Source organism: Desmodus rotundus, chromosome 7, assembly GCF_022682495.2.
Source record: "Desmodus rotundus isolate HL8 chromosome 7, HLdesRot8A.1, whole genome shotgun sequence".
Classification (NCBI taxonomy): Eukaryota; Metazoa; Chordata; class Mammalia; order Chiroptera; family Phyllostomidae; genus Desmodus; species Desmodus rotundus.
Window position 1 is genome coordinate 540664 of NC_071393.1, and position 25416 is coordinate 566079.

Sequence of the window (25416 nt, forward strand, 5' to 3'; positions counted from 1 at the left end):
CCCGCCCCGCCGTCAACGCAGCGCGCGGGCCGCAGCGGCCGGGGCGGCGGCATGGCGCTCTTCCACGTCGCGCGGTACCCGGGGCCTGAGGCGGCCGGCGCGGAGGCCGAGGCGGACAGCCGGGCGCGCGCGCTGCTTGAGCGGCTCCAACGCCGGGCCCGCGAGCGGCAGCTGCAGCAGCAGCCGCGGCAGCAGGAGCCCGAGGCGGCCCCGCAGGCCGAGGGCGCGCCCGAGAAGCGGCGGCGGCGCCGCCCGCGGAGGCGCAGGGGCGGCGGGGCGCAGGGGAGCCCGCACGCGCCGCGGAGCAAGCGACGGAAAGCGGCCGGCGAGGAGGCGGGCGCAGGTGGGCCCGGCGGGGCGGGGCCCGGGGCCCGGGGCCCGGAGCCCGGAGCCCGGAGCCCGGAGCCCGCGCCCGCGTGGGGCTGACGCGCCGCCTGTCCCGGTTCTGCCCCGCAGAGAGCAGCGAGGAGGCGCCGGGGGAGAGCGACGTGGACGGCGTGGGCGCCGAGGCCGCGGGACCGCAGGAGGCCCCAGAGGGACGGCCTGCAGATGAGGCCACCGGGCCCCCCGCCCACGCCCTGCTGCTGGGCGGCTTCGGGAGGAGCAGGGCGCCGAAGGTGAGCGGCCCGGGGGCAGCCGGGGCTGGGGCTGTTGTTAGTCCCGCAAGGCTCCGTGGGGCAGTCGGGAGAAGGACGCGCCTGTGGGCGTTCCCGAGGTGTGCGGTGAGCGGACCCGTACGCGGGTGAACGAGCCGCCCTTCTGCTTACACCGTGTTAGACCCCTGGTTAACAGAACGGCTTCATGGTCTTCTTTGTTCTCGGGGTCTTGCAAGGTCTGCTCAGTGTGATGTTGCTGCAGGTGTGAGGGGAAGACTCCAGGGGCGCGGCTGTGTGGGACGCGGGTGCCAGGGAGCCGGGTCGAGGGTAGGGGGGAAGCCAGGACACTAGGTAAAGGCTTGTTGGGCCTCCTTCCTGTAACCTCTTCAGCCTGGGCTTTGCTCCCTGGGGCTGGGCAGGCTCTGGAGCAGTCACGTGGTCTCTATCTCTTATTTTTTGCCATAGGTCCACCCTTTCCTGCCAAAATGGCTAGCTGAGCCAAGCCGTGTAAGAAAGAATGTTACCGAAGACAGGGTTCCTGTTGAGGACGTCATCGAAGTCCACCCTGACCTGCAGAAGAAGCTGCGAGCACATGGCATCTCATCCTACTTTCCAGGTGCCCCTGTGCGGAGAGCTGCCGCCTGGAGGTCCCAGACTGGCCTGGGCCCCGTGCTAGTGGGTGTCCCTGCACAGGCCTGACTGACGTCTCCCCACTTCCATCCAGTCCAGGCGGCAGTCATTCCCGCTGTCCTAGAGAGTGCAGCCAACGGGTTCCTGGTGGGAAGAGGTGGCTACCAGCCCAGGGACCTCTGTGTTTCTGCCCCGACGGGCAGTGGGAAGACGCTGGCCTTCGTCCTCCCCGTGGTGCAGGTGAGTGAGCACCCCGCCCTCTGAGTGGCTGGTGGGCAGGCAGCTGGCCCTGCTGACACCGGAGGCCCTCCTTGTCCCACAGGCCCTGCTGTGGCGAGCCGTGTGCCACGTCCGCGCTCTGGTTGTGTTGCCCACCAAGGAGCTAGCCCAGCAGGTAGGTGGACCCCATGCTTGGGGTCTCCCCACAGTCCCTATCACTGGCTTGGTATCTCGGGTCAGGCCAATGACAATGTTTTCTCCCAGGTGAGCAGGGTGTTCAACGTCTACACAGATGCCACTCCTCTGCGCGTCGCCCTGGTCACGGGGCAGAAGTCCCTGGCCAAGGAGCAGGAGACCCTTGTCCAGAAAACGTAGGTTCTGCTGGACTGGGAGCCCTGGAGGGGCTGGCATGGGGTGGGCTCAGCCACCTGGGGCCCCTGGCACTGCAGGCTCCCCGCATTGGGGTCTGTGAGGGGCTCCTGCTGGGCTACTCTCTGCTCCACAGAGCCGACGGCTTCCGCTGCCTGGCTGACATAGTGGTGGCCACTCCTGGGCGCCTGGTGGACCACATTGACCAGACCCCGGGATTCAGCCTGCGGCAACTCCGCTTCCTGGTAGGTTGCCCTCCCACCCAGAGGAAGGCCGGGCTCGGAGCCGACGCTGACCTCACCACCAGACCCTGGGCCTCCCACCTCCTGCAGGTCATCGACGAGGCCGACCGGATGATGGACAGCATGCACCAGTCGTGGCTCCCACGGGTGGTGGCAGCTGCTTTCCCGAGGGAGGGTGCCCAGGACCCCTGTGCCCTGCTCCAGAGAAGGCAGCCCCAGGCTGTGACCGCTGCCAGGTACCCAGCCCCGCTCTGTCCTGGGTGGAGCGCCTGGTCGGTCTGACCGGTCGGGAGGGCAGCAGGCCAGGCCGCAGCTGCTCACTCAGTGCCTGCCCCTTTCAGCACCTGCTCTCCCCAGATGCCCCTGCAGAAGCTGCTCTTTTCGGCGACCCTGACCCAGAACCCTGAGAAGCTGCAGCAGCTTGGCCTCTACCAGCCCCGACTCTTCTCCACTCAGCCAGCTCGTGGGGGCCCCGGAGATGCGGACGCGGACGTGGGCTCGGGTGCAAAGTACACCTTCCCCTCGGGGCTCTCGGTGAGCTGGGCACATGGGCCTGGGAGGGGGCCCAGGCTCCTGGGGCTGGGCTGACCCCACACTGTCCCCACAGCACCACTATGTGCCCTGCAGCCTGCAGGCCAAGCCACTGGTCATCCTGCACCTGATCCTGCACTTGAGCTTCTCTAGGGTCCTGTGCTTCACCAACTCCCGGGAGAATGCCCACCGGTGAGACTGGGCAGGCAGGTGCAGGAGCGGGCTAGGGGCTGGCAGGTGCTGGCCCTGACCTACCTGGCTCTTTCCTTGCAGGCTCTTCCTGCTAGTCCAGGCTTTCGGGGGTGTGGCAGTGGCTGAATTCTCCTCCCGCTATGGCCCTGGCTGGAGGAAGACGATCTTGAAGCAGTTTGAACAGGGAAAGATCCAGCTGTGAGTGCCTGGGGAGGGTGCTGGCTCCCCGTGGCTGCCTGGTCCTGCAGGGCACTCTCAGCAGATTTGCCCCCTCACTCCATGGGAGCATCCCAGTAGGGCGGGAGGGAGCAGGGGGCATCCTAGCTCCCGGCCTCGGGCCGGTCCCACAGCCCCTCGCGTCCCAACAGCCTCATCAGCACAGACGCCACCGCCCGAGGCATCGATGTGCGAGGTGTGCAGCTGGTGGTCAACTATGACGCCCCCCAGTACCTGCGGACCTACGTGCACCGGTGAAGTTCGGCCCGGGGGGGGGGGGGGGGGCTGCGCTGTGGTGCGGGGAGCGGGGGTGTGCGGGGGAGAACTGGCTGCTCCGTCGGCCCGCACAGGGCAGCGGGGGCCGCTCTGGAGGTGTCTGTCTGGTTGCAGGGTTGGAAGGACGGCCCGCGCTGGGAAAACCGGACAGGCCTTCACGCTGCTTCTCAAAGTGCAGGTCAGGCGAGTGGACCTCGCAGGAGGTGGGGGTGGGGGCGGGGGCGGGGGCGATGGGAGCCCCTTCCCATTCAGTGTGCCCCCTCCAGGAGCGGAAGTTCCTCCGCATGCTGACAGAAGCCGGGGCCCCTGAGCTGCAGCGGCACGACGCCCCCACCGAGCTCCTGCAGCCCCTGGTGCCGCGGTACGAGGCGGCTCTGGCCCAGCTGGAGGAGGCCGTCAGGGTGAGTGTGTGTGGCGGCTCTAGGGGACACCTGAGGTTGTTTGCATCAGGACAACAGGTAGACGGAGGGGAGATAGATCCCGGGTTTGCCCTTGAACTTTTGGTTGGAGGTCAGGAGACCCTGGGCTCTGGACCTGAGCCGTGCCTTCTGAGTGAGCGCCGGGTGTCTTCCCCTCTTAGAGTTGGGGGGCTGGACTGGGTGGCAGACTGGTGAGGGGGATGGGAGCTGAGCCCCTTCCTCTCCTCCTGCAGGAAGAACAACGGCAGAAGGTGGCCTAGGCAGGGGCTGCAGAGGCTGCAGGACCTTCTACAGCAGCAAGGGATGTGCGCCCTCCCGGACCACGCCCCGGGACATGAGGCTCTCTCGTCACTGCCCAGGCCTGGCCTGGGACAGTGAAGGGCACACAAGGCCAACCTCTGATCGGGCACTTTTCCTGGAAACAGCTTTAGTCGAATTGTTCACACTTCCCCAGAACTGACAGGATGGTGGCCCTTGTGTTTTTGGCTGAGGGTGGGGTTGGCTCTGAGCTGAGTTTGGGGATTTAGCTCTTCTGACGTCAGTGTGTTCACCTTGCTTTGGGAAGGTGGCCCTTCCTGCCGTGGCACAGCAGACCCGGGGAGGTGTCTCCAGTCACAGGTGGCGTGTGGTCAGTGGTGTTTCACTTTACAACTAGTCCCACCCTGGCCCGTGTGGCTCAGTGGGTTGGAGCACCATCCAGTAGCCGAAGGTCTCTGGTTCAATCCCTGGTCCGGGTACGTATGGGAGGCAGCCGATCACTGTTTCTGTCACATTGATGTGTCCCTCCCCTTCTCTCTCACTTCCTCCCTCTCTAAAAGCAATGAAAAAATGTCCTCAGGTGGGGACAGGACCACCCACCAGCCTACAGAACACTGGCAGCGCCAGGTGCTGGAGGGTGGGGCCGCAAACGGCCTGGGAAGCGCTGCTCCCCCGTCTGTGCGAAGGCTCCCCCCCCCGGCACTCACACAACTAGAAGACTGCAGCAAACTGGGTCTCTCTCTGTGTACGTCATTCACTGGAGCTAAATGACAGTCTGCTCCTAGATTTCTTGGGTTTCCAGGTTGGCCAGGCAGAGTGAGGTGCTAGTGCGACGGATGCCGGCATTCACATAAAACCAGCGTGCCGTTGGGGCTGCACAGCAGGGAAGCCGAAGGAGAGGCTTCTCTGTGTGTCCACCTGGCCGGGCCTGTCGGCCTAGCTGTGGACCCTCCTGGGTGTGAGCGAGGGGCCGTCAAGTGTGGTGTTTCCGGGGTGTTTCCACTGGCACCTGGGATGTGCTGTGCTTCTGCAGGACTCACCCTGCTTGCCACACGCCACCTCCCTTGCGTGGGCTGGCTGGGGCCTTGAACCCAACAGTGGGGGCCTGTGTCTGGACTCTGGGCTGCTGCCTGGGGAGCCTGTCCCGGGCCCAGCGGCTGTGGGGAGATGGCCACAGCCTGCAGCTGCGTTCCTCTCTGCAGGGCTAAAGGGCAAGCTGTAAACTATCCCTCACGTAGTCTGCCCAGCTTCAGCCCTCCCTGTCAGGGTGACAGCCAGCCTGCCTGCCGGGACCGCACCCCGGTGGTCACTGTGCTGTCCCCTCTGAAGTGTCTCATTGTCTGGCCCCTGGCTCCAGGGCCCAGATGGTGAGCTGCCACAGGGTGTGCCCTCAATAAACACCAGCTGAGTAAACCAGTAATTTGTTCACCTGTCTCCCAGTAGCTTTTTCTTCACAAGAAAACGATAAAGCCGGCACAGAACATGTTCACTACGCACCAAACAGCGACACCCTGGGGAGGTCACACAAAGCCCGCTGTCTGGCACCAGGTGCCACCAAGGAGCCAGAACACTGTGGAGGTGGGAAGGGAACGGAGAACTGCTTTGCGCAGGGGGGACAGAAGCACTGGAAGTCGGGCGACAGTGAAGGCTGTCCTGGGAGGAGGGCAGTGGGCGGGGCTGCGACGTGGGATCAGGCAAGGAAGCGGAACCTGCTCCACAAACAGCCCAGCTTCCCGAGGGGGTCGCGGAGGCCGTGAACAGGCAACATCAGCACCTTATTTAACAGACAATGCACATGGCAAACTGCTCAATTACAAGGTTATGCCAAACATAACAAAGCACCCTTTTGCCACGGGCACCCCCACCTCCACAGGGGCAGCTGCTGTTCCCACAGCCCTCTGTGCACACGCATGTGTACAAGGGGCTCCACTCTGGCAGCGCCCCACACACGATCCTGCACCTCCTCACACCTGAGACCTCCCCACTCCAGGTCACAACTGGCGCTTGGCAGCTGCGCTCACTCCCACTGGATGTGAGCCAGACATCACGGCTTTGGGAAGGTCAGCTGGCTTTGGGTGTGGGTGACGCAGGCCGAGAGCAGGGCAGGGCAGACCTGCTGCCCGGAATGGATGGCAGAGGAGCCCCCTCTTCTCCCCCAAAGGTCCCCGAGCCACAGCCCCCTCTGGAAGCCTGACAGGTTAGAGTCCAGGAAGACCTATGTGAGGCCTCTACAGGTGGCCATGGTTGGGTGGCCTACGGGCATACTGTAGGTTCCCCTGAATTTGATGCCCACATGCAGTGCAGGGGCCAACAGACTCATGGGGTCAGAGGTGCGGCCCACGGTACCAGACAGCAGAGTCCCGGCACCTGGGTGCCCCACACCCCCATGATGGTCACACCCTGGGAGCCTGCCCCGGGGCCTCTCGCGCACAGCGGGCAGGCTCAGGCTGCAGGGCCCCCTGCTTCACTGAGAGCCCTGAGCAGGACCGACGACCGAGTGCAGGTGCCGAGAGTGTGCACACGCCACGTGGCACAGCCGCCACAGGGGGTGCGCGGGAGGTACCCGAGGCGCTGCGGGGTGCAGTTGCTGGCCTTTGCACATGGCCCGGCAGGCATGGGAGCCCAGCCTACGGGCCATGGTGCACGGGGGCCCAGGAGCGGGGGCAGGTAACACTCACAGGGGCCTGAGCACCTGGCCGAGGGGGCGACAGGGATGCGGGGCCAGTGCTGGAGCCCTGCTGGCACAGTGGAGGAGGGTTCCAAGACTGACCACGGACTTTTCCGGGCACTTCTCACCTTTGTCGTAGGTGTGCATTTAAAAAAATGTAAGTGGGCTGTATTTTCTTTGTAACCAGAAACATTTTTTTACCAAAGGAAAAAAATGTCTAAAAGTGAAAAAGATGGAGAAGAGCAGGGCCTGTTGGCCGCCAGGCTGGAGGTGCTGGGTGTCCAGGCACGAGGCTACCGGTGGCCCTGGCTCTCCAGGAGACCCACGCCTGCTGGTGGCAGGCCAGGAAGGGACCGGGCAGCAGCAGCGGCACCTGAATGCACCGGTCCTTCCTCCATGTGAGGCTCTGGAACTCGGGGGCCAGGTGGACGTGGTCTCTGCAGAAGTAAATGGTGATTCCCTTGGCAAGCCTGCAGGCGCACCCCATTCCTCTGGGGGTGGGGTGCTGGAGAAGTAAACCTCTGCCTCCAAAGCCACACAATGAAATAAGCACAACTAGCATCTTCTTTGACTAGTTTTCTATGAAAGACAGAACGAAGGAAACATATAAAAAGGTCGTTTATTATGCCTTTTGTGTGGTGGGATATCAGTGCCCTTTAAAATCTACTCTTCAAGTACAAATGATTATATTTACAAAGTATTTACAATTTCAGTTTTCTTTTTTTTATTCTTTCAAAACACAACAGCTACCTGGTTACAACAGTTAAACAAGAAAATCATCAAGACGTGAAAGGGACGCCTCACCAGGCACCAAATCTGCAAGCGTGCGGACCCAGCACCCTGCTTCCCGGAGGCGCTCGGCCAGTAGCCGGCCGTCAGACTGCACGTAGGGTCTCCCACTTACAGAACACGGGCCGGGCTGAGCCCTGCCGCCGTCCTCGCTCAGAAGGTCTCTCCCCACCACCAGGGGGTGCTGGTGGGGCCGCTTCACAGGCAGCACAGGTTGTAGCAGCAGTGGTGGGAGGCCTGTGCAACCACCTCCAAAACACCAACTCTTCAGTATGGAAAGCCTGACCTTGGAAACAACATCCTGGAAGGAGGATTCTACCTAAGTGATTGCACTTCAGGTCAGTGGCAACATCTGGACATCGCCGAGCCAAGCAATCCAAGGAAACTCTCTTCTGGTACATGCTTCGCGTCACGGAGTCGCTGAAGAAAACACTTTCCCTCCGGTGTGCGCGGGCTGCAGCGGCACAGGGCTCACCTCTGGGAAGCCTGGTGAGGTCCCTCGCGCCCTGCGAGGCTGTGCGCCTGCCGGAAACACCCACCGCAGCCGCTGTGTCGAGGGCGGTCTAAGTAGGTGTGTCGGCATTTCGTCGCCTAAAGAGGGGCTGCCAACACCCTGTGAAGGCCGAGGGACGCACACAGGGTGCACAATCAAACGTGCCGATAGAACAGACCCTCCGCGCGGCAGCTGTGCACACGAGGACAAAGGGCCGCAAGTCTCCGGGGGACCGGAGGTGGAGCGCTGCCAGGCTGTGCTGACCCAGAACCAAAAGGCTCGGTTAACAGTTCTGTTTTCGTATGTTCAGTTAACTACAACGTTGAATCCCTTCTGTTTTTTCAACACTTGACTTTGACTTTTCTCCAAATTTCTCACCAAGAACTCAAAAATGAGGTGCGCCACTGGCTTCACGGGCAGCCGCGTGCCACTGTCCACGCAAACTGCAGGGAGACCGACACGACTGGGCCGACTGCGGTGTGACGAGGAGGGGGCAGCGCAAAGAAAACAAAGATGAAAGCTCTCTCGGGCGCTGTGACTCGTGCTCAGCACACAGACCTGACAGGACCTGACCTGGACCCCACGAGTCGAAGGAGCAGAGCAGAGCAGAGTGCGTGTCCTCTGACACGCCCCGTGCGCTTGGTGAGTGGAAGCCATCAGCCAATCAAGCCCGCTGCAATCGCTCCTACCACCTTCTCACAGTGAAAAAATTAAAAAGTACAAACATGAGGCCTCCTCCTGGCCGCTCCACCACGGCCCCCCTTGACATAGCACAGTCTATGCAGGCCCACGAAGGAGCATGTCTGCTCCTGGCCGCGACCCTGGGAAGGCAATCTGGGGCGTCCAGTCCACAAGCAGGAGCAGGACACGAGCGGACTCCCTGACTGAGCAGGCTGCTCGGCTCTGCAGGCACCCCGGGGGGGCGCACCTCGCCGTGCACTCGCACTCAGCAGCGGCACCTGCAACACGGCAACACCTGCCTGGCCCTCTGGGCCCTGACCGTTCGGAGACAGGAGACCTCAAACCTGCAGGAGCTGCTTCAGGGCGCTGAGTCCAAGTGCGAGCTTTACTCAAAAGCTGGGAAGTGTTGCGGGTGTGCTGGGCGGGAGCAGTCCGCAAGGTCCCAGCGACATGGGAACCAGCCACATGGGCTGCTCTTTGGACGGAAGCTCAATCACTGTGCTCTTCTGCCTCAGAAGACAGGACCGTGTCACCAGTGTGCTTTCGTGGGCACCAGCGCCAAGCGGCTCCTTCACAGTTCCAACAAGTCGCATTGCAGAGAGCAGGAAGAAGCCACACTGGCTCTCTCGGACCTGACATGACTGACCCCAGATGGCCCCTCTCCTCACAGGACCATGGCACATTTTCAGTTGGGCATCAAGAAGCAAGTAGAGGTGGACGCTCTCAAAACTGCATTTTAGCTTCTGGAAGTCACTTTATAACTCACCGCCCATTCCATGTGGCCCCGTGATATGCAAGACACAGGCACTAGCAGGCTCCAAAGGCTCCCACACCCAGCCCTGCTGTTCTGGGGGAGCGGCTGTAGGGGAGTGACCGAGGAAAGACCGCCACTGTCGAGTTCCCAGCTGGCCTCCCCCAGAAGAGGCAGTGGTCCACAGGGCCACTGTGGGCAGTGAGGGCTCCGCAGGCTCACCGCAGCTTTGCAGGCGCTGGACCTCTTGCGTGACACTGTCCCAAGGCTCAGCAGTAGGTGCTCTGGCCAGGCGGTGCAGTGCTCGGCGGCCCACCCCGAGGCTGCCTGCTCCCCTGGCTAGGGGCATGGAGGTTTGGTGGGTGTCTTTAACCGGACAGCAGGGACTCTCATCTGTAATTTGGGCTGCTGGTTTGGGCTCTCGGCGCTGGCTGGCACCTGTGTGGGGTTGGGGACCCCAGGGGCCTGCAGCTGGGCTGCCGCTGTCGTCACAACTTGTTGCTGCATGAGTTTCTGCTGGACCACCTGTGCAGTCGCGGTCACTGCGGGGATCATCTGGACCTGCTGCCCAGCGGCCGTCGCCTGGGTGAGGGTCACAGTCTGCGGGGACGCCTGAGCCAAAACAGAAAACACACATCACCTAGAAAACGCGGGTCCCATGACACGACGGTGTCAACACTGTTGGGGGTGAGCGGGGGGCTTCAGAAACCCGATCAGCACGGATTCTTTTATGAAACGTGAAAACTGCCTGACGTGTCGGAATACGGCTTCTGGTTTCTACCCTGACTAAAGGAGCAAATGAAATGGTTGTTGCCTCTGGGCTAGAACTGGAGGCCTCTGGGAAGAAGGCGAGAGCTGGGCCTGGGGGCTGGCGGTGGAGGGCCTTCAGCCTTCGCTGCTACAGCTGTCCCTGGGACAACGCGGCCTGAACGTGCGTGTGGGCTCTGAGAGCAGCGGGGCCCGCACAGCTCGAACCTGCGTTGTTCAAGGGTCGACAGCCAGGGGTTGGGAACGCACGTATGTGGCTTTCCTGTGTGAAATCTTCAGTCACACGCAGATTTTCGGCTGCTTGGGGGTGGGCACCCCTAAACCCTACGCTGTTAAGGGTCAACTGTTTTTGGTTTCTTGAGGTCCACGTGCCAGTGTGGTTCTGAAAACGGCGATGTGTGAAGCACTGCTTTTCTGCGGCCACACTGCGCAGCAGCCAACAGAGCGGTGGCAGGCCTGTCCGGAGGTCGGCCCTGGCCACCCCGGCACTCACACTCCCAGTTCCCTTTCGGCCCCGCAGGACAGCCCAACACGACCGCGGAAGCTCCGGTCCCAGCAACGCGCCCCCTTGGCACGTGGGGTACGGAGTTTGCTCACTTTCTTCTGTGTTACGAACATCTCAGGTGATTCTCTAGTGATTCACATTCCACCTCCTCTGGAAGAAAACCAGGACTTTCAACCTGGGAAACGTGAAGGTCCCCGAGAAGCCCACGTGCTGCCTGTCTGCACCCACCTGCTGGGAAGCGGAGGCAACCTGCGGGATGCCGGCCACAGGTGTCTGCTGCTGCACAACTGGAGGGAGTTTTGCGACCTTTGACAAAACAGAGAGAGCCAAATGCAGGACTCAGAAGAAGCGGGCACAAGGGGCACTCTCCTCCCTCGCTCTCCTTCTTTCTCAAAGCAGGAGCGCAGTGGCCGGATGGCGGGAGAGCGCCGTCCTCCGGCGAGCGCCCCAGGGGCCTTCACGCCGAGTCCTGCCCATCTTCTTACCCTGCAGTCGCGTGTGATTTGATACTCATTTTTGGTCCGAGACTTCACAGAGCCAAATATTTTCATTTACTAAAAACTGCTCCAAGTTTATGTGAAAAAATTAAATTGAGAATGGAATAAAATATTTTAGCATTTCAAGAGAGCCTCTTTTTCAAGTCTGGGCGACGTTGCAGGAGGGTGCCCCACGGGTGAAGGGATTCTGCTCCAGCCCAGAGATGTGCCAGGGTTGCGAAGTGGTCATCGAGACCACTTTCCTTGACCATGACCGAGTGCTGCCTCCTATTTACAGAACGAAGCTTTTTGCCACCTGTGTGCGGCCAGGGCTGTTGGGGTGCTGGCCTGGAGAAGCCACACGGGCTCCCAGGGCAGCAGCTGCAGGCCCTGATGTTCCCTTTCCCCCAGGGCACTAACTTGTAGAACAGGGATGAAAATTCTGGAGAAAGTGTGAAAATGACAAAGCTCCAAGTAAACATCAGTTCTCATGACAAAAGCGGAGGCAGGAGGCGCTTACTGGTGCGTTGTAATTCGACGCACAGGACCACACCCAGCGCTCGCAGACACGGGAAGGGCCCGGCCCCGGCCTCTGCAGTACTGCGTCTGCGCTGCGCTGGGTCAGAGGCTGGCTCAGCTGGCGAGTGCGGGCCAGGACTGAGAGGCCGCAGACAGACGAAGGTGATGCCTTACAGGCACCCATAAGCTTGCAGAGAGAAAGGAATGCCCAGCGCCGGAACCTCAGCAAGGCCAGGACCCCGCGCAGGGAGCAGAGGCGAGGAGCAGCTGTTGCCCTGAGTGCACAGGCTGAGAGGGTGGCCTTGCGCTGCTGCTCTCGGTCCCTGACAGGTGCTGACAAAAGGCCAAGTCCAGACTCACTCTCCGGAGGGCCGCACGCCACCCCCTGCAGCTGTGACTCCATCACCCAAAGGGGTCTGTGAGGAAATCACCTCTTAGGGCTTGGTGCTGGGGACAGGAGACACAGGCTTAGAGACCACATCAATGTCACCTGAAAGCCAACAAACCCACAATCCACAGCGGACGTGGTCCCGACGGTAACTGCAGGAGCCCAGACCACAAAGCACCCTGCTGCCAGAGCTCCAAGGAAAGCTGGCTCACAGGAAAACAGTCACTGCAAAGACAAAGAAACGCAGCTCCTGCAGGGGGAACAGCAGAAAACAAGTGAAATCACAGGCACCAGCACGTTCAGTGGAGAAACGGTCGGACACACACAAAGCAGAGTGCTCTGTCGATGCAGCCTGAGCTACAGAGACCGAACAAGCAGAACTTCTAAGAGTAAAAATTACATATTAACCAAAATAAAAATTCAACAGAGCAGCTTCGCAGCAGACCAGACGTGGAAGGTGGATTCAAGGACGCTCCTCAGGATACAGCTGAGTGAGGTTAACAGGAAACAGAAAAACGTGAGGATGCCTGAAGGGCGGGAAAGCCGGCAGAGCCAACACCTGAAGGCGGAGTAGCTGCCTGCTTCCTAAACCAACAAGGGAGGTCACTGTCCGGGCTCCAAAGATCCACAGCCCCAGCAAGGCTGTTGCAGAACACCAAAGACAGCCCAGTTCTCGAAAGGAACAGGGCTAACGATAGCCTTCAAAGCAGCAGCACCCTGGACGGACACGTGACTTTTCACCAACAGCGAAAGAGCCAGGAAGCAGGGACTCTCATTAAGGTACTGAGGACACAGGCAGATCAGCAATTCCACGCCGAGCAAGTCTCTTTCAGGAAGAAGAGTAGAACGCAGGAATTCCAAACACTCCTAGAAACTGCAAAGGGCGCACTTCGAGCAGAACGAACGGGATCTCACTTGGCGAGTCAGAGGGAGAGGGACAGGAGTGCTTCTGCTGAGGGGTAGCGGCTATGAGGCGACAGGCCTGCCCTCCTGAGCACAGGAGAGGCAGTGGTCTGCCGCAGACTCTCCACAGGCAGTCACGTGTCAGAAAGAGAACATCTAACTGTCACACTAGCAGAGAGATGACGAAAAGTAAATACACAAGTAACGCGAGAGAAGGTGAGAAAGGACGGAGAGGGGAAAACAGAACCACCAAAACCCCAAACCACACAGAAGGTGAGCCTACCTACGTCGGCCCCACCGTAAAGGTGAGTGAGCGCCTTTCAGGCCAAAGACCAAACTGGGGACTGGGTGACAACAGATTGGCGGCCGTGTCACCGTGACGACTTCTGGAGGCCCGCTCAGAGCAGACACAGAGCACAGGAAGGAAGGGGGCAGAGAGGGGAGACACCAGGGACTCCGCCAGAGAGGCGGAGGTCTCCATATGGGGCAGAATGGGCTTCAGGACCCAAGGGAACTGGTGATGACGGGGCCTCTTCAGAGGGGTGACACCGAAAGTTCACTCGCAGTTAACAGTGCACATAAAAGCCTGTGACAGAAAAAGCAAAGACAGACAGAACTCCACAACCAGGACGGGAGACTTTAGCACACGCCCCTCAGTAACTGGTAAGAACACTGAAGACTAAGCCACACGAACGAGACCCTTGGCCTAGCAATCACGAAATGCTCTGACAAGTGTGCCCCACCACCGCCATAAAGCGAGTTCCAACACCCTCCCCACAGCATTGCTGGCGGGAGGGTCTGGGGTGTGAGACAGACGGGCGGAATGTGCCCGTGGGCTCGGCCCAGGTGAGGCCGAAGGCCAGCAGAACAGAACCACCGTTCTGGAGCTGGAGGAGAGTTCAGGTGTGCACAGGTGAGGTTGAGGTGCCTGTGAGGTTTTGGGGGACCTGTCCCAAGGCAGCTAGAGTCAAGAATCTGGAACGGGGATGGCCATTGGCTGCAGGTTGGACTCTGGAGCCTCCGCACCGGGAGCTTACAGGGGACGGAGCGTAGGCAGACCACAAGGATGCGTGCTTCCAGTGCCTGGACAAGAAGGGAACTCTCCCACCCCACTGAAGGGCGGTTTGAAAACCGACCACAGGAACAGCGACACGGCTGCTCCTTCCGTCTGCGCACCTCAGACGTGGTCCTGTGGCCTCCCCAGTACAACAGCCAGAAAGAAGGGGGAGGAAGGAAAAAGAGGACGTGGCCGCCTGTCCTGGCGGCCAGGCTGGAGCGCCGTCCCGTACACCACAAAAGACTGTGGGATCCACTCCCAGGCAGCCATGCAGCACTCACACACCTCACACACCGTTGGTTCACCAAGCAGGAGACGACCGCTGACCCCTAGGGGCACCACCGCAGTGCGGTCTGAGCGTGCCCAGGCCATAGGCGCTCCTGCAGACTGCAAAGCCAGCGAGGGCTGCCAGGGGACCAGCCGCCACTGCAGGAGAAGGGCAGGGCCCGCGACGCTCTCTGAACTCTCCTCATGGCGCCCGCCCACCTTTACTGTCTGGAGCCTGCGTGCTGGCCGCTGCGGTCCTGGGTGCCTGTGGGGTCTGCCATCCGGCCCTTGCGCTGGTTCACGCTCACCTGGATCTGGGTCTGCACCTGCTGAGTCCCAGCCAGTTTCTGAGCCTGGGAGATGGGTGTGGTGAGAAACTGGGTTTTAAGGGCGGGCTGGGTGGCATAGGTGACCTTCTGGGGCTGGCCCTGAGCGGCAATCTGCTGCGCGGCGATCTGAAGAGAGAGACCGTCCAGGGTCAGAGCCACCGGGCCCTGCTCTGTGGGCTCTGGTGCCCCCCCCTGCAGTGTGACCACCCCGTGCTGCCCGCTCTCTGCCCTGTCCCTGCAGCACCCCACTGGTGTGCCCAGCCCCCACATCAGCGGCTTCTCCTCCCGAAGTGCCCTCACGTTTGGGGCAGGGACCCTTCTTTACGTGCCCACCGCATGAGCGAACGTGACCGCAACGTAGCAGACACACGCACGCAATCCCCGAGGTCGGACCGTGCGAGTGTGGCGTGCACCCTGAGATCAGCCTGAGGAGGAGCACCCGGCGTGCAGGCTCCGCATGTCTGGCCTGATTTCCGGCTTCTCTGCCAGAAACCTTTAACTGCCCCTCAGAAGGCTGAGCACTCACAGCTCCCCACCCGGCTCACAGAGCCGTGGCCACACACAAGCACTTTCTAATGCCTCAGGAGTTTTCTCTCAGCTCACGTTAACTCACAGACCCACGCTCTGGCCAAAGCCTTTCTCTTTCGTTTTGGGACATGAGCTCAGTGGACGTGACCGCTCAGGCACCACCTGCTAGCCTGTCTCGGCGTCGCCTGGCACCGGCCAACCACCCTGCACCTGCTCCCACAAGGCTGCCCCACAGGGCTGCTGACAAGGACTGGGAGGGGCCAAGAGGTGTTCCCTTCTCCGAACTGCCCACCGCAGGCGAGAAGGCCCCTTCTGGAGGTGGACGTCAGCGCAGTGCCTGCAAGGCACACGCCCCGCAGGCCAGCCTGCCGGGAAGGACCTCGTTTGGGGACCGGAATCAGTTCAGAGCTGCCTCTCCTCAGATTCTGAGCCCCTGGGACACTGATAGTCCTCCCTCACGTCACACACCCAGGACAGGCCCCCATCTGCCGGTCTGCCTTGTGCTCCAGCGGCCCAGGTGGGCACACACTTGGAGCTATACCTGCTTCCCCAAACCCTCTGGCCCCTCACCAGCCCACAGCCTACACGCCCTCAATGCTCCCCACGAGCCCTCTGTGAACGCAGCTCCCTACCCCACAACACGCCCCCTCCGGGCCCTGGTCTCGGGAGTGTGGGTGCCGGGCGGCGAGGCAGGGCCCAGGCAGAGCCCTCTCATGCTCGGTGCACCAGGGGCCTAGTGTGGGCCTGGCTCAGAGTGAGGACAGGATGACCTGGGACCCCTGCCCACCCCAGAACCCAGTACCTTCTGCTGGACGGCAGCTGGGCCTGGGGCAGCCTGCGGCTGGACGGCCTTCTGCTGCTGCGCGGCCTGCTGCTTCAGCTTCAGCAGCTGCTGCACGTGCACGGGCTGGGCCACGACGGTCTGTCCTGCCAACACCGTCATGGGGGTGAGTCACGCGCCAGGTCTCACGGTTCCCTGCATGTCCCCGAGTCACGGGGTAGTTCGGTCTGCCCTCTGCAGGAAACTGCACCCCGAGACTTGCCGAGACACAAAGCCATCTCTCCCCCACACACACGATATCCCTGGGCCCACAAGGACATGCAGATGAAGCAGCAATTGTCACACGGGTCCATCCCGTGGCCCACCCACTAATCACTAAGATTCTGCAGCATACCAAAAACGTGTTTTCTGCTGACCTGACAGAAAATCGGTATAATTTTGATTCATTTACACTGGATGGCTATTGTGTTGGCTGTTGTCTTTTTTTTTGACACCTAAGGGAAAAGAGGTCAATGCCCCTAATAGTAAGGTGTTGCATGTTCTAACAACTTTGGCGGCACACTGGTTGAAAATCACTGAGGTAAAGGGATGGGAAGCACCGTGTGTTAATGGTTAAACTGAGGGTCAAAATGTGCACTTGGGAAGCTGCAAGATGCTCGGCTGATGTGTGCTGCAGCGCTCTCAAAACGGGTGTCTGATGGGGGGCCAGCAGGGCTCCTCCTGCTAGAGGCGGCTGGTCAGCCCAGGCAGGCTCCAGCAGGTGTGACAGGCACCTGTGGCTTTCTGCGGCTGCCCGATGGCCACACTGATCCCAGCGACATTCATGGGCAAGGTCGTGACGCCCGGCGAGGAGACCACGGCTGCGGGCACGGACACCACCGGAGGCTTCGCCAGGGCTACCTGCGCCGGCGGGGGCGCCTGAGCCTGCATCTGGCCTTGTGTCTGTAGCTGCGACGTGGGGACACGTGTCTGAACACAGAGGAAAGAAAGGGAGTCCAGGGACTCAGCACGCCAGGTGTCTGCAAACATCTCCCCAGACGTGGTCAAGCAGTGAGACATGGACAAGGCTCACAAGGGTGGAAAGTGGCGGTCAGCCAAAGGCAGATGTCTCACTGGAGGCTGACCGCCGCTGCCCAACCCGCCACCCCCAAATGCAGGGAACGGGGTTTGGCAAGCCCTTCGAGCTAACGGGTCACACAGCGCTCACATCGTTTGCACAAAGTCATGTGCTTTGGGAAAGCAGACCACGGGGGACTTACGAGCCGGGCCACCTGCAGGTTGGCCACAGTGGTGCCCGTGAGCAGGGCTCCGGGCCTGGAGGCCGTGACGGTGGTGAGCTGGGGGCTCTGCTGCTGTGCGGGTGGTGAGGGCTGCACCTGTGCAGGGGGCGGCGGGGGGCCCGGCGGGGCCTGTGGCGGGGGGCCCTGCGGGGGCAGCTGCAGTTTCTGCTTCTGCATTTTGATCAGGTGTTCCTAAAACCCAGAAAAAGTAGGTTTTCATCAGTGTGAACTGTATCCATACTGTCTGTCCTGGTTTCCCATTCCCGTTCTACCAAAGTGACCCGCTGCTAATACGCAGGGCGCAAACCTCCCTGCAAGGCCTCTCCGTCAGTTTTTAAACACTCCGTATCAAAGTCAGCAGGTCATGGGTAAAAACTGGAAACAGTGATGCTGACCATTTAATGAGCTCATAGCAAAACGTCCAGGCTGTCGCCACTCACAAACAAGTCAATTCGAATCCGTTGCACCATCAAAATTAGATCTTAAAATTATGGTCCCTCCTTAAGTTTTAAAATGCTGAGATGTCCATTAACTCTCAATCACTTACGTAGTCCAACTGTCTGCAAATAAAGGTTTCATTAATAAACTTTGTCTTTAAGTCAAAATGTTAAAATATAACAATAGCTCAAAATGTATTTTTAGGGGAAAAACAAATCTAAAAAAGCCCCCTCCGGGAGCTGTTCATGACCACTGCTGAGAGTGAATAGAGTGACCAGGCAGAGGAGAAGGGAGGCAGCAGGCAGGAGGGGCAGGCTCGGGGCAGCAGTGTGGGGCGAGAGGGCACTGGCACCGGCTGTGGCAGTGGGAGGGGCAGGACAGCCAGAGGAGGGGCTACCTGGGTGTGACCCCAGCCCTGCCGACCGCTTCTGCGGGCCTGGCACTCCTCCAGTACCATGGAGCAGAGCTCCCTGTAGTTGACAGCTCAGGCTAGAGCTGAGCCGTCCGTGCTGACACCACAGCCACCTGTGGCCACTGAGCCTGCAGCTGTGGCTGGAATTTTTACTGCGCACTCTCTGGTTACTTCCTGTGCCCCGTGTTCGCGCTTCTCCATGGATGGCAGGAATACAGTGTTTCTGTTCACCATGAATGTGTCTACACACAAGTCAGCACAGGTGTGCAGATGGCAAAACCAGGACACCGCACTCAGGCGACGCCTGTGAGCAGCGATGCTGCCCAAGAAGCAGCCCCGAGTCAACCCGTCCTCACTGCCCTGGCCCCCAGCCTGGGGACCACATTTCCGGGCACGTCCTCTGGGTGGACTGCAACCCAGTGAAAGCAGGTGGGAAGATCGCTGGGAACTGGGGCTGAGGCCTCCAGAGTGCTTAAAAATGTCAACAAATGTTTTTAAAGGCGACACCCACACACGTTCCGCCCCCGGACTTGTGCAGCGTCTGCAGGACACACCTAGGGCGACAGGACACACAGCCGTGCCCACAGACAGGGCACTCGCTGCCCACGGTTCCCTAGGGGGCGCTCACCGGCGTCAGCTTGCTGACAGCTTTGATCTGTGCAGGCGACTGGGCCTGGCCCTGGAGCTGCGGGACCTGTGCCTGGGAGGGCGGCGGCGGTGGCGGCTGCTGCTGCTGCCGGAGGAGCTGGAAGTGCGCAGGCGTGAGGGTCTTCCCTGGGAGCTGAACCCCTGTTGCTACAGAAGTTGTTTCGTTAGGGGCACGTGGACACGGGTCTTCTCCCCCACCACCACCCAAGACTGACTGAGTCCTGTCTTCCAGGGTGGGGTGGACTCTAGGAAACCAAACCATACTTGCCTTGGGACACCTGGGTCACCAAAGACCGGGTCGGGGTCTGCACTGCAGTCAGGCTGGTCGTGACCACGGCCGAGGCTGTCACAGAGGTGACCGCTCTGACACCCTGCGTCGGTGCCAGGGACACTAGGTCAGAAGCGGCCGGGGAGCCAACTGCTCGAGGCTGGGTGTGGACCACCTGGGCAGGTGCCGAGCCTCCAGAGGTCTGGAAATGGAAAGGCAAGGTGAAGACCTATCAGTGACTCTGAAATACCCTTCAAGGCTTTTCACCATCACTGGATGAAAAGGACACCCAACTCCAAACCCAAGGGAGTGAAGAACCTACTAGAAATGTTGTCAATTCAAGGCGCAGGCCGTGAGCAACAGAGCAGGTCACTCCGTCACACAAGGAACGAGCAGTGGCCGACGCCAGCCTTCCCACGCCCACTCGACAACACAGCCCCGTCCCTCTGTCCTCACGCGATAGACCTGTTGGGGCCTGACCATCCTCTGGATGCCAGTGTTTAATCCCCCAAAACGCGCAGTCCCAGGCACTAACTCTGCATCATCATCACCCCAGTCGGGCATGGAAGGCACAGCACGGACCCTCCTTCCTGTGCACAGGGCCTGCAGCTCTGCACCTGGACTCACGGAGAAGACAGGGCAGCCTCATGCCTCACGCCCTCTGTCCAGTGCCGAGTCCGACCCCATGTCTGATGCCCTTGAATGTGTCACGCACCCTGCTCGCCCCTGCTGCAGACGGTCGCCGCACCGCGTGCTCCTAGGCTGCTCCCTCCGTCTCCTTACTTACATGTTCAGGTCTAAATCGAGCACCTTGGTCTGTGCCTCTCACCCATCGCTCATGTTTCTTTTCATCTCCTTTCTTGCCTTCATTCAGGTTTTTCCCTCCTCCTATTTTTCCCTCCTGAGTTTGGAAGTTACGCTGTTTTTATCCTTTTGGCGTCTCGCCTAAAAGCCACATCACGAATACTTACTAGAGTCTGATCAATGACCCACACTTTTTGTGAACAGCACAGAGACTCCAGAGCTCGTGGCACCCCTGCCCCTGCTCACCCCCCCACCGTGCGCGATGTCGACCTTTCCCTCAGTCGCCCGCACACTGTGTCCTGCTGTCCGTGTGTCAGCTGGCAGTGCGCCACGACCAGGCTGTCTTTTTCCAACGTCAGTAACCGTTTCTCACTTCCAGCAGTTCCCTGTGTTTTCTTAAACATAGTTGCCTGGTTTTTAGAGACATTCTCAGCCTTCCTTTACTTCTGTAAATCAGCAAGTATAATTGTTTCATAATCTATACTCAGCAATCCCACTATCCTGAGTCTAGAGGGTCTGCCCACTCTCTGCTGTCTGTTTCTGCCTCTGCAGAAAGCCTTCCCTGCTGTCTGCAGCTGCGCTGTCCCAGGCTCAGGCGGGCGGGAGGGCCCAGTGCCAGCGTGCCCTGCGCCTCCGTTGTGCTTCTACATCCACAGCCCCGGGATGAGTGTCTGCAAGAGGTGCTCGAAAAACACTCTGGGGATGAATCACTGTATCTTTTAGGACATCACACACAGAAATAGGTCTTCTTCAATAGGCCCGCTAAAGCACAGTTTGGTTGTTCCCGTTTTTCCTAATTATGGGTGAAGCCACTATCCACATTCTGGTCAGGTTTTTTGTGTAAACATTTCTCTTGAGAGAAACCAAGAAGTGGAACTGCTAGGTTGTCAGGCAAACACAGGTTTACTTTTGTAAGAAATAACCTGACTCTATTGCACAGTCACTGGAAGATCCCACCTCCCGTCAGCAACGGGAAGCCCAGCTGCTCGCCTCTCCCAGCGCTCGACTCTGCCAGGCCTCAGCGCTTCGTTTCTAAGCCACGCTCACGGGTGCCTGCTGGTGTGTCCCCGTGTTCTAACGGGCATCATCCCCCTGGGTGTGCTGCACACTCACTTGCTATCCATGTGTCTTCTTTGGTGGAGTAACTATCTCTTGTGCATTTTTAAAAGTTGTTTTCTTATTGACTAAAGAATCTTTGTACCATCTGAATACCAATCCTTCATCTGATATATCCTACAAATATGTTTCAAAGAGCAAAAGTTCACGATTTTTTTATGTCAATATAGTTCGTAACCCACAGGCTGTGGTGTCCTAAGAAACCTAGGCTGCCTCAGCCTAGGAGGTGGAGACATTCTCAGCGTCTTCCAGAAGTGTGGAGTGGGGCTTTCACCTTCTGGTCCGTGACCCTCTTTGAGTGACTTCTTGTAGACAGCGTGAGCCACAGGTCACAGCCTGCTGACAAGCCTTCACCCAGAGTCCCTTCGGCACTTTGGATGAAGGCCAGCTGTGCGTGACGGTGTCTTTCTGGTCTCTGTCGACCGTAGGGTCCGTATGTCCACCCCTCTGCCTGCACCACACTGTCCGACGCCTGCAGCCACGTCTTTGTGCAAGGACACTTCTCAGGGCTCAAGAGGGACGTTGTTCTGCTCACCAAAGCGCCACTGACTCTGAAGCAGTCCCTTCTCACTCACACTGCCTTGGGGTGTGCGGCTGAACTGGAAACGGGTGTGCGTTCGGACTCCTGAATTCCAGCAGTTCGTTTTTGCTTTTCACGGTGAAGTGTCAGATAAGCAGGGGACTTGTCGTGAGGGGTGTCTTGCTGGACACCAGTCTCCTCTGGGGGGTTATCGCTCTGGCTCCTGCTGGTTCCTTACATGGTGGTCTTGTGGCTCAGCGTCTGCCTCTCTGCCCAGGTCTGGCCCCTCCCTGCTCCCATGCCTGGGTCTAGACACCCCGTAAACAGAGCACCGCTCCACTGCCTGGCCTGCGCCCCTCCCAGCTATGTGCGTGGGCCATGCTCATGCCACACCATGGCCCCTCTCCCCACGTGATCCCCCAGAGCAGCCATCTCTGTGTTCCCACGCCCTCCACAGGCACAAGGGGCACCCCCATCGGTGCTGTCCCCATGGCATCCTGCAGAGGAGGGTGGTGGCCGTGAAGGTTCCCACATGCACCCACAGACTGTGCACAACACAGAAACCCCCCTGAGCACCTGCCCATCCACGTGGCCCGCTGAAACTCGAGCTAGGCCAGCACTACTTGCACCCAGGGTCATCCTCTCTGAAAGGCAAACACACGGCTTCCAGGGAGCCCTCGGCCCGGCATGCATTACACATGCCAGGAGCGGGGGTGACTCACCGTCAAGGCTCCAGGAGCCACAGGCGACGCAAGGCGCTTGTTAATGGACTGGAAGGTGGCGGCAGGGACGCCCGCGATGGTGTTGACGATCACATTGCCACTCACTGTGCCTGCAGGGAGAGGGTCCGTGAGGCAAGCGCACGTGCAGCCAAGCTGCTGCTGTGTGTCTCCGACTCTTACCTGCCGACATGCTGGTCCCTGTAACGGACGTTTTGATGGCTCCTGCCTGCTGAAGAGAAAAGCCATCTAAAGACCAGGTCAAGCTCCCATGCTCGCACAAACGCACGCATGTGTGCACGGTGAACCCTCCAAAGAATCACACCCAGGCTCCTGACCACGGTCACTGGCCACACAGGCCGGCTCCAGCCCCTCTGTCCCCAATGCCTCCCTCACTGCGGTGTCTACCCCTCCATCACCAGTGCTCCGGCCACACTGACCCTGACCCCACAGCTGCCGAGCTCATGTCTGCTGCTGATTTTCATTCTTTCCAGAATGACTCCTGTCACTCAGGCCACGGCCCAGGGGCTGGCTCTGTGGAGAGCCCCCTCCTGATCCCTCTACCCCATTCTCCCAGGGCCCCGCCGGTCCCAGCAGGACAGACCCCTGGTTTCAGCGAGTGTCCTTTCTCAATGCATGAGGAATAAGACTGCCCAGGTACATGAGAAAACTCCACTCCAGCGACGGGAATGAAAATGAGGGGGTTGGTCGGTCCTGCAGGACACCCTCCCCAATGCCTGGATGGCAGTGCAGAGCAGTGGAGCCCCGACCCAGTCCCGGGCACTCTTCCCATGGGTGGTCTCAGCATGGGCCACATGGGTGCGCACGGCGAGGCAGCACATCAGGGCGCTTTGGGCACGGCACGGGGCGTGGGACATCACAAGCCCGCCTCCTGTCCTTCCTGTGCGCTTCACCGCTTTTCTCGAATAGGAGCCAAAGGCTGGCGTGTGGGCGTGAGCACCTGTGCAGCTGCTTTGAGGAAAGGTGGGGCAGGGCCAGGAGGAGGGGTGACTTCTTCAGTTACAGGTCACAGACCCTATCTTATTCCAAACTCCCCGGGCACCTTCCATGCCCAAGCTGCTGCTGAAGTCGCCCAGCTGCAAGGAGCTCTGGAGGACAGAGCTGGCAGAGGAGAGAAGACACCGCCCCACCCCAGAGAAAGGCCTCCCCACCTCCCCACAGGAAGGTCTGCTGCCCTGGACACTGCAGGAATCTCAACAGGCCTTGGGGGACAGGAGGGCCAGCTCACCAGGACGGCGGCACTGCCCACAGTTGTGATCGCGGGCGACGCCTTCGGCGGGGGCTGTGCAGGCTGTGCCGGGGGCTGTGCCTGGGCAGGGGGCTGCACGGCGGGCGGCCCTGAAGGCTGCTGGCTGCCTGCTGCAGGGGGCTGGGGCAGAGGCGGTGGTGGCTGCTGGGGTGGTGGTGGCTGTGGCTGCGGTGGGGGCGGCGGGGGCTGGGCCACGGGCGGCTGCTGCGCCTTCTGCTGATCAGCCAGCGCCTGCAGGGCAGGAAGGAAAGGAGCATAAAGCAGCCAAGGATGCAGCTTCTGAAGGCACCTGCCCCGCTGCGCCCAGGTCTACCAGGCTGCACACCTTCTTCTCTTTGGCGATTCGTTCCGCGCGGAGAGATGCAACCTGGATAGGAGGCAGGGGCTTGTCGTAGTTGATTCCACTGAAAGACAAAAGTTGTTAAAAATAAATAGGCCAGTTCTCAAGTAGACAGACACTCTCGAAACCCAGAGCCCTCTTTGCCCAAGTTGGGGGGCTGGCGGCAGCTCTAGTCCAGCCCAAAGGTGGGGGCACCGGGCACATCAGCCTGGGAGGGAGAAAGGCTGCCTTGGTCATCCCAGCCCAGGGCCCCACAACACTCCAGGCCTGTCTGGGAACATACGCTCCAGGCCCTGGGCTGCATAAACACTGCCTCCGTCCTCCAGGCCAGGAGCTGACCAGCAAACCCCGGGGTGTGGTCCCACAGGTCTCCACTCCCTCTCACAAACTCCTGCTCCAGGGACTCCCGCAGCCTCCCCACACTTCTCACCTACGAGCTCTGTGATTGACAGCACACTCACTCCCAAACTGGGTGTGTTTTCATTGAAGAGCTAACAGACATCTGCCAGATCAGGGGTGGGGAGGAGAGCAGAAAGCCCTCCTGCCTTGTAGGTGGTGCCCTCTGCCCGATGGCAGGCAGGGACGACACCCTGTACACCCTCCATGTGTGAATAAGGCTGCTCCCAGACCAGAGCCCCTGCAGCGCTGGCTCAGCCACTCTGGCTCCCCCAGCTGGAGCCAGGACCCACCGTTTGCACAATTCTTGGAGCTTACTGGGTGTTAAGAGAACGCTGGAGTATCATCATTTCAAAAAGTGAGAAGCATGTCACAAACACAGAATACCTTTCTGCCAGCACGGAAGCATGCTTGGGGTTTTTCTGGAAGGGGTTCATGCCAAGCCTGCAGCATGGAACGGAGACAACAATTACCAAGTGAAGAAAGGACACACAGACAACAAATGATAAAATGAGCCTCTCGCCCCAGCCCCGCCTGGCTGGGTGCAGGGAGAACATGGGCCTACAGAGGTTTGATGGGGGGGCTCCTCTTCCCAGCAGTCATCTTCATCAGGTCGAAGTGGCTCGTGTATAGCTGGGTGTGCGTGGCATTCTCGTCCTGGGCGTAAATCTGTCCCGTTCGCAAAGGACGGTTGTTCTTACTCTGAAACAGAACAGATGGACTGACAGTGACCCTAGGGTGGGGCTCACTGACCTGAAGGCCACACCCGAGGCTTTGTGATTAAAGCCCCTCTGTCCTGAGACCTGGCACAGATGGCACAACAACGGCCCAGCAGCCGGCATCTGCTGCCCACCGATGCTGGTCCTCAGTCTGTGCTGGGCCTTCCCACATGTCACCAAGTGGGCCTCCAACTGCCCAGGGATGGAGAGCTCACTTTCTCTGGGGAGACAGAACAGTTGGCCCAGTGCCTGAGGCCATAGACAAGTGACAGAGTCAGTGCCTTCACAAGTAACCCTACCTTCCCTACCGGCCTCTATCCACGGCAGGCTATGAAGGGGACAGACATTCCTGAGGTCTAAGGCTTTCCGTGGGGACTTCAGTACTGCTTATGACTGGTGATGCTGTCCCTCTAAGTCCCACAGCCTCACCAAGCGCCTGCCTGCCCCCCAGACCCCTCAGTAGCCCACAGAGCTCAGGACAATTTCCCGTGCCATGCAGAGGGCTGGCTGGTGACCCTGTCGGGGCCAGGCTCCTGAGTTCTCAGTCCTGATCATTTCCAAACTAGAGTACAATATGGGTGGAGACAGAGCTTCTAGAGGGAGAGCCCATGTGGGGGACGGGTGTGCATGGGTGC

At 60.1% G+C, this 25416-nt stretch overlaps 2 protein-coding genes across 17 annotated transcripts in view; one reads left to right on the top strand and one right to left on the bottom strand.

Moving 5' to 3' along the window:
- Positions 1 to 5382, top strand: DDX51 (DEAD-box helicase 51). Its single transcript, XM_053928441.2, has 15 exons — positions 1 to 343; positions 457 to 617; positions 1062 to 1212; positions 1321 to 1466; positions 1549 to 1620; positions 1710 to 1816; positions 1951 to 2059; positions 2147 to 2292; positions 2398 to 2590; positions 2664 to 2779; positions 2861 to 2977; positions 3148 to 3249; positions 3386 to 3449; positions 3538 to 3672; positions 3924 to 5382. The coding sequence occupies exons 1-15, from the start codon at positions 52 to 54 to the stop codon at positions 3948 to 3950; spliced, it is 1938 nt and encodes a 645-aa protein (XP_053784416.1). The 5' UTR covers positions 1 to 51; the 3' UTR covers positions 3951 to 5382.
- A 1835-nt stretch (positions 5383 to 7217) lies between these two features.
- Positions 7218 to 25416, bottom strand: part of EP400 (E1A binding protein p400) — an 82784-nt gene continuing 64585 nt past the window's right edge. For 10 of the 16 annotated variants that reach the window (XM_053929043.2, XM_053929040.2, XM_053929042.2 and 7 more), the window contains 14 exons: positions 24628 to 24764; positions 24450 to 24506; positions 23652 to 23730; positions 23306 to 23557; positions 22240 to 22288; positions 22060 to 22169; positions 18898 to 19099; positions 18610 to 18776; positions 17111 to 17323; positions 16625 to 16820; positions 15873 to 15997; positions 14522 to 14668; positions 10832 to 10909; positions 7218 to 9942 (listed from right to left, as the gene is read on the bottom strand). In XM_053929043.2, coding sequence (XP_053785018.1) covers positions 9670 to 9942; positions 10832 to 10909; positions 14522 to 14668; positions 15873 to 15997; positions 16625 to 16820; positions 17111 to 17323; positions 18610 to 18776; positions 18898 to 19099; positions 22060 to 22169; positions 22240 to 22288; positions 23306 to 23557; positions 23652 to 23730; positions 24450 to 24506; positions 24628 to 24764 — 2085 coding nt within the window. In that variant the 3' untranslated portion in view covers positions 7218 to 9669. Of the gene's footprint in view, positions 9943 to 10831; positions 10910 to 14432; positions 14669 to 15872; positions 15998 to 16624; positions 16821 to 17110; positions 17324 to 18609; positions 18777 to 18897; positions 19100 to 22059; positions 22170 to 22239; positions 22289 to 23305; positions 23558 to 23651; positions 23731 to 24449; positions 24507 to 24627; positions 24765 to 25416 lie in introns of those variants that run through there. The other 6 variants (XM_053929041.2, XM_053929046.2, XM_053929034.2 and 3 more) reach the window with 4 other exon arrangements.

Excerpts from the sequence above, each read along its gene's own strand:
- DDX51 (XM_053928441.2), top strand. The coding sequence starts at position 52 with ATGGCGCTCTTCCACGTCGCGCGGTACCCGGGGCCTGAGGCGGCCGGC. Across the intron at positions 618-1,061 it reads GGAGGAGCAGGGCGCCGAAG|GTCCACCCTTTCCTGCCAAA; the intron begins GTGAGCGGCCCG and ends TTTTTGCCATAG. Across the intron at positions 1,213-1,320 it reads CATCTCATCCTACTTTCCAG|TCCAGGCGGCAGTCATTCCC; the intron begins GTGCCCCTGTGC and ends ACTTCCATCCAG.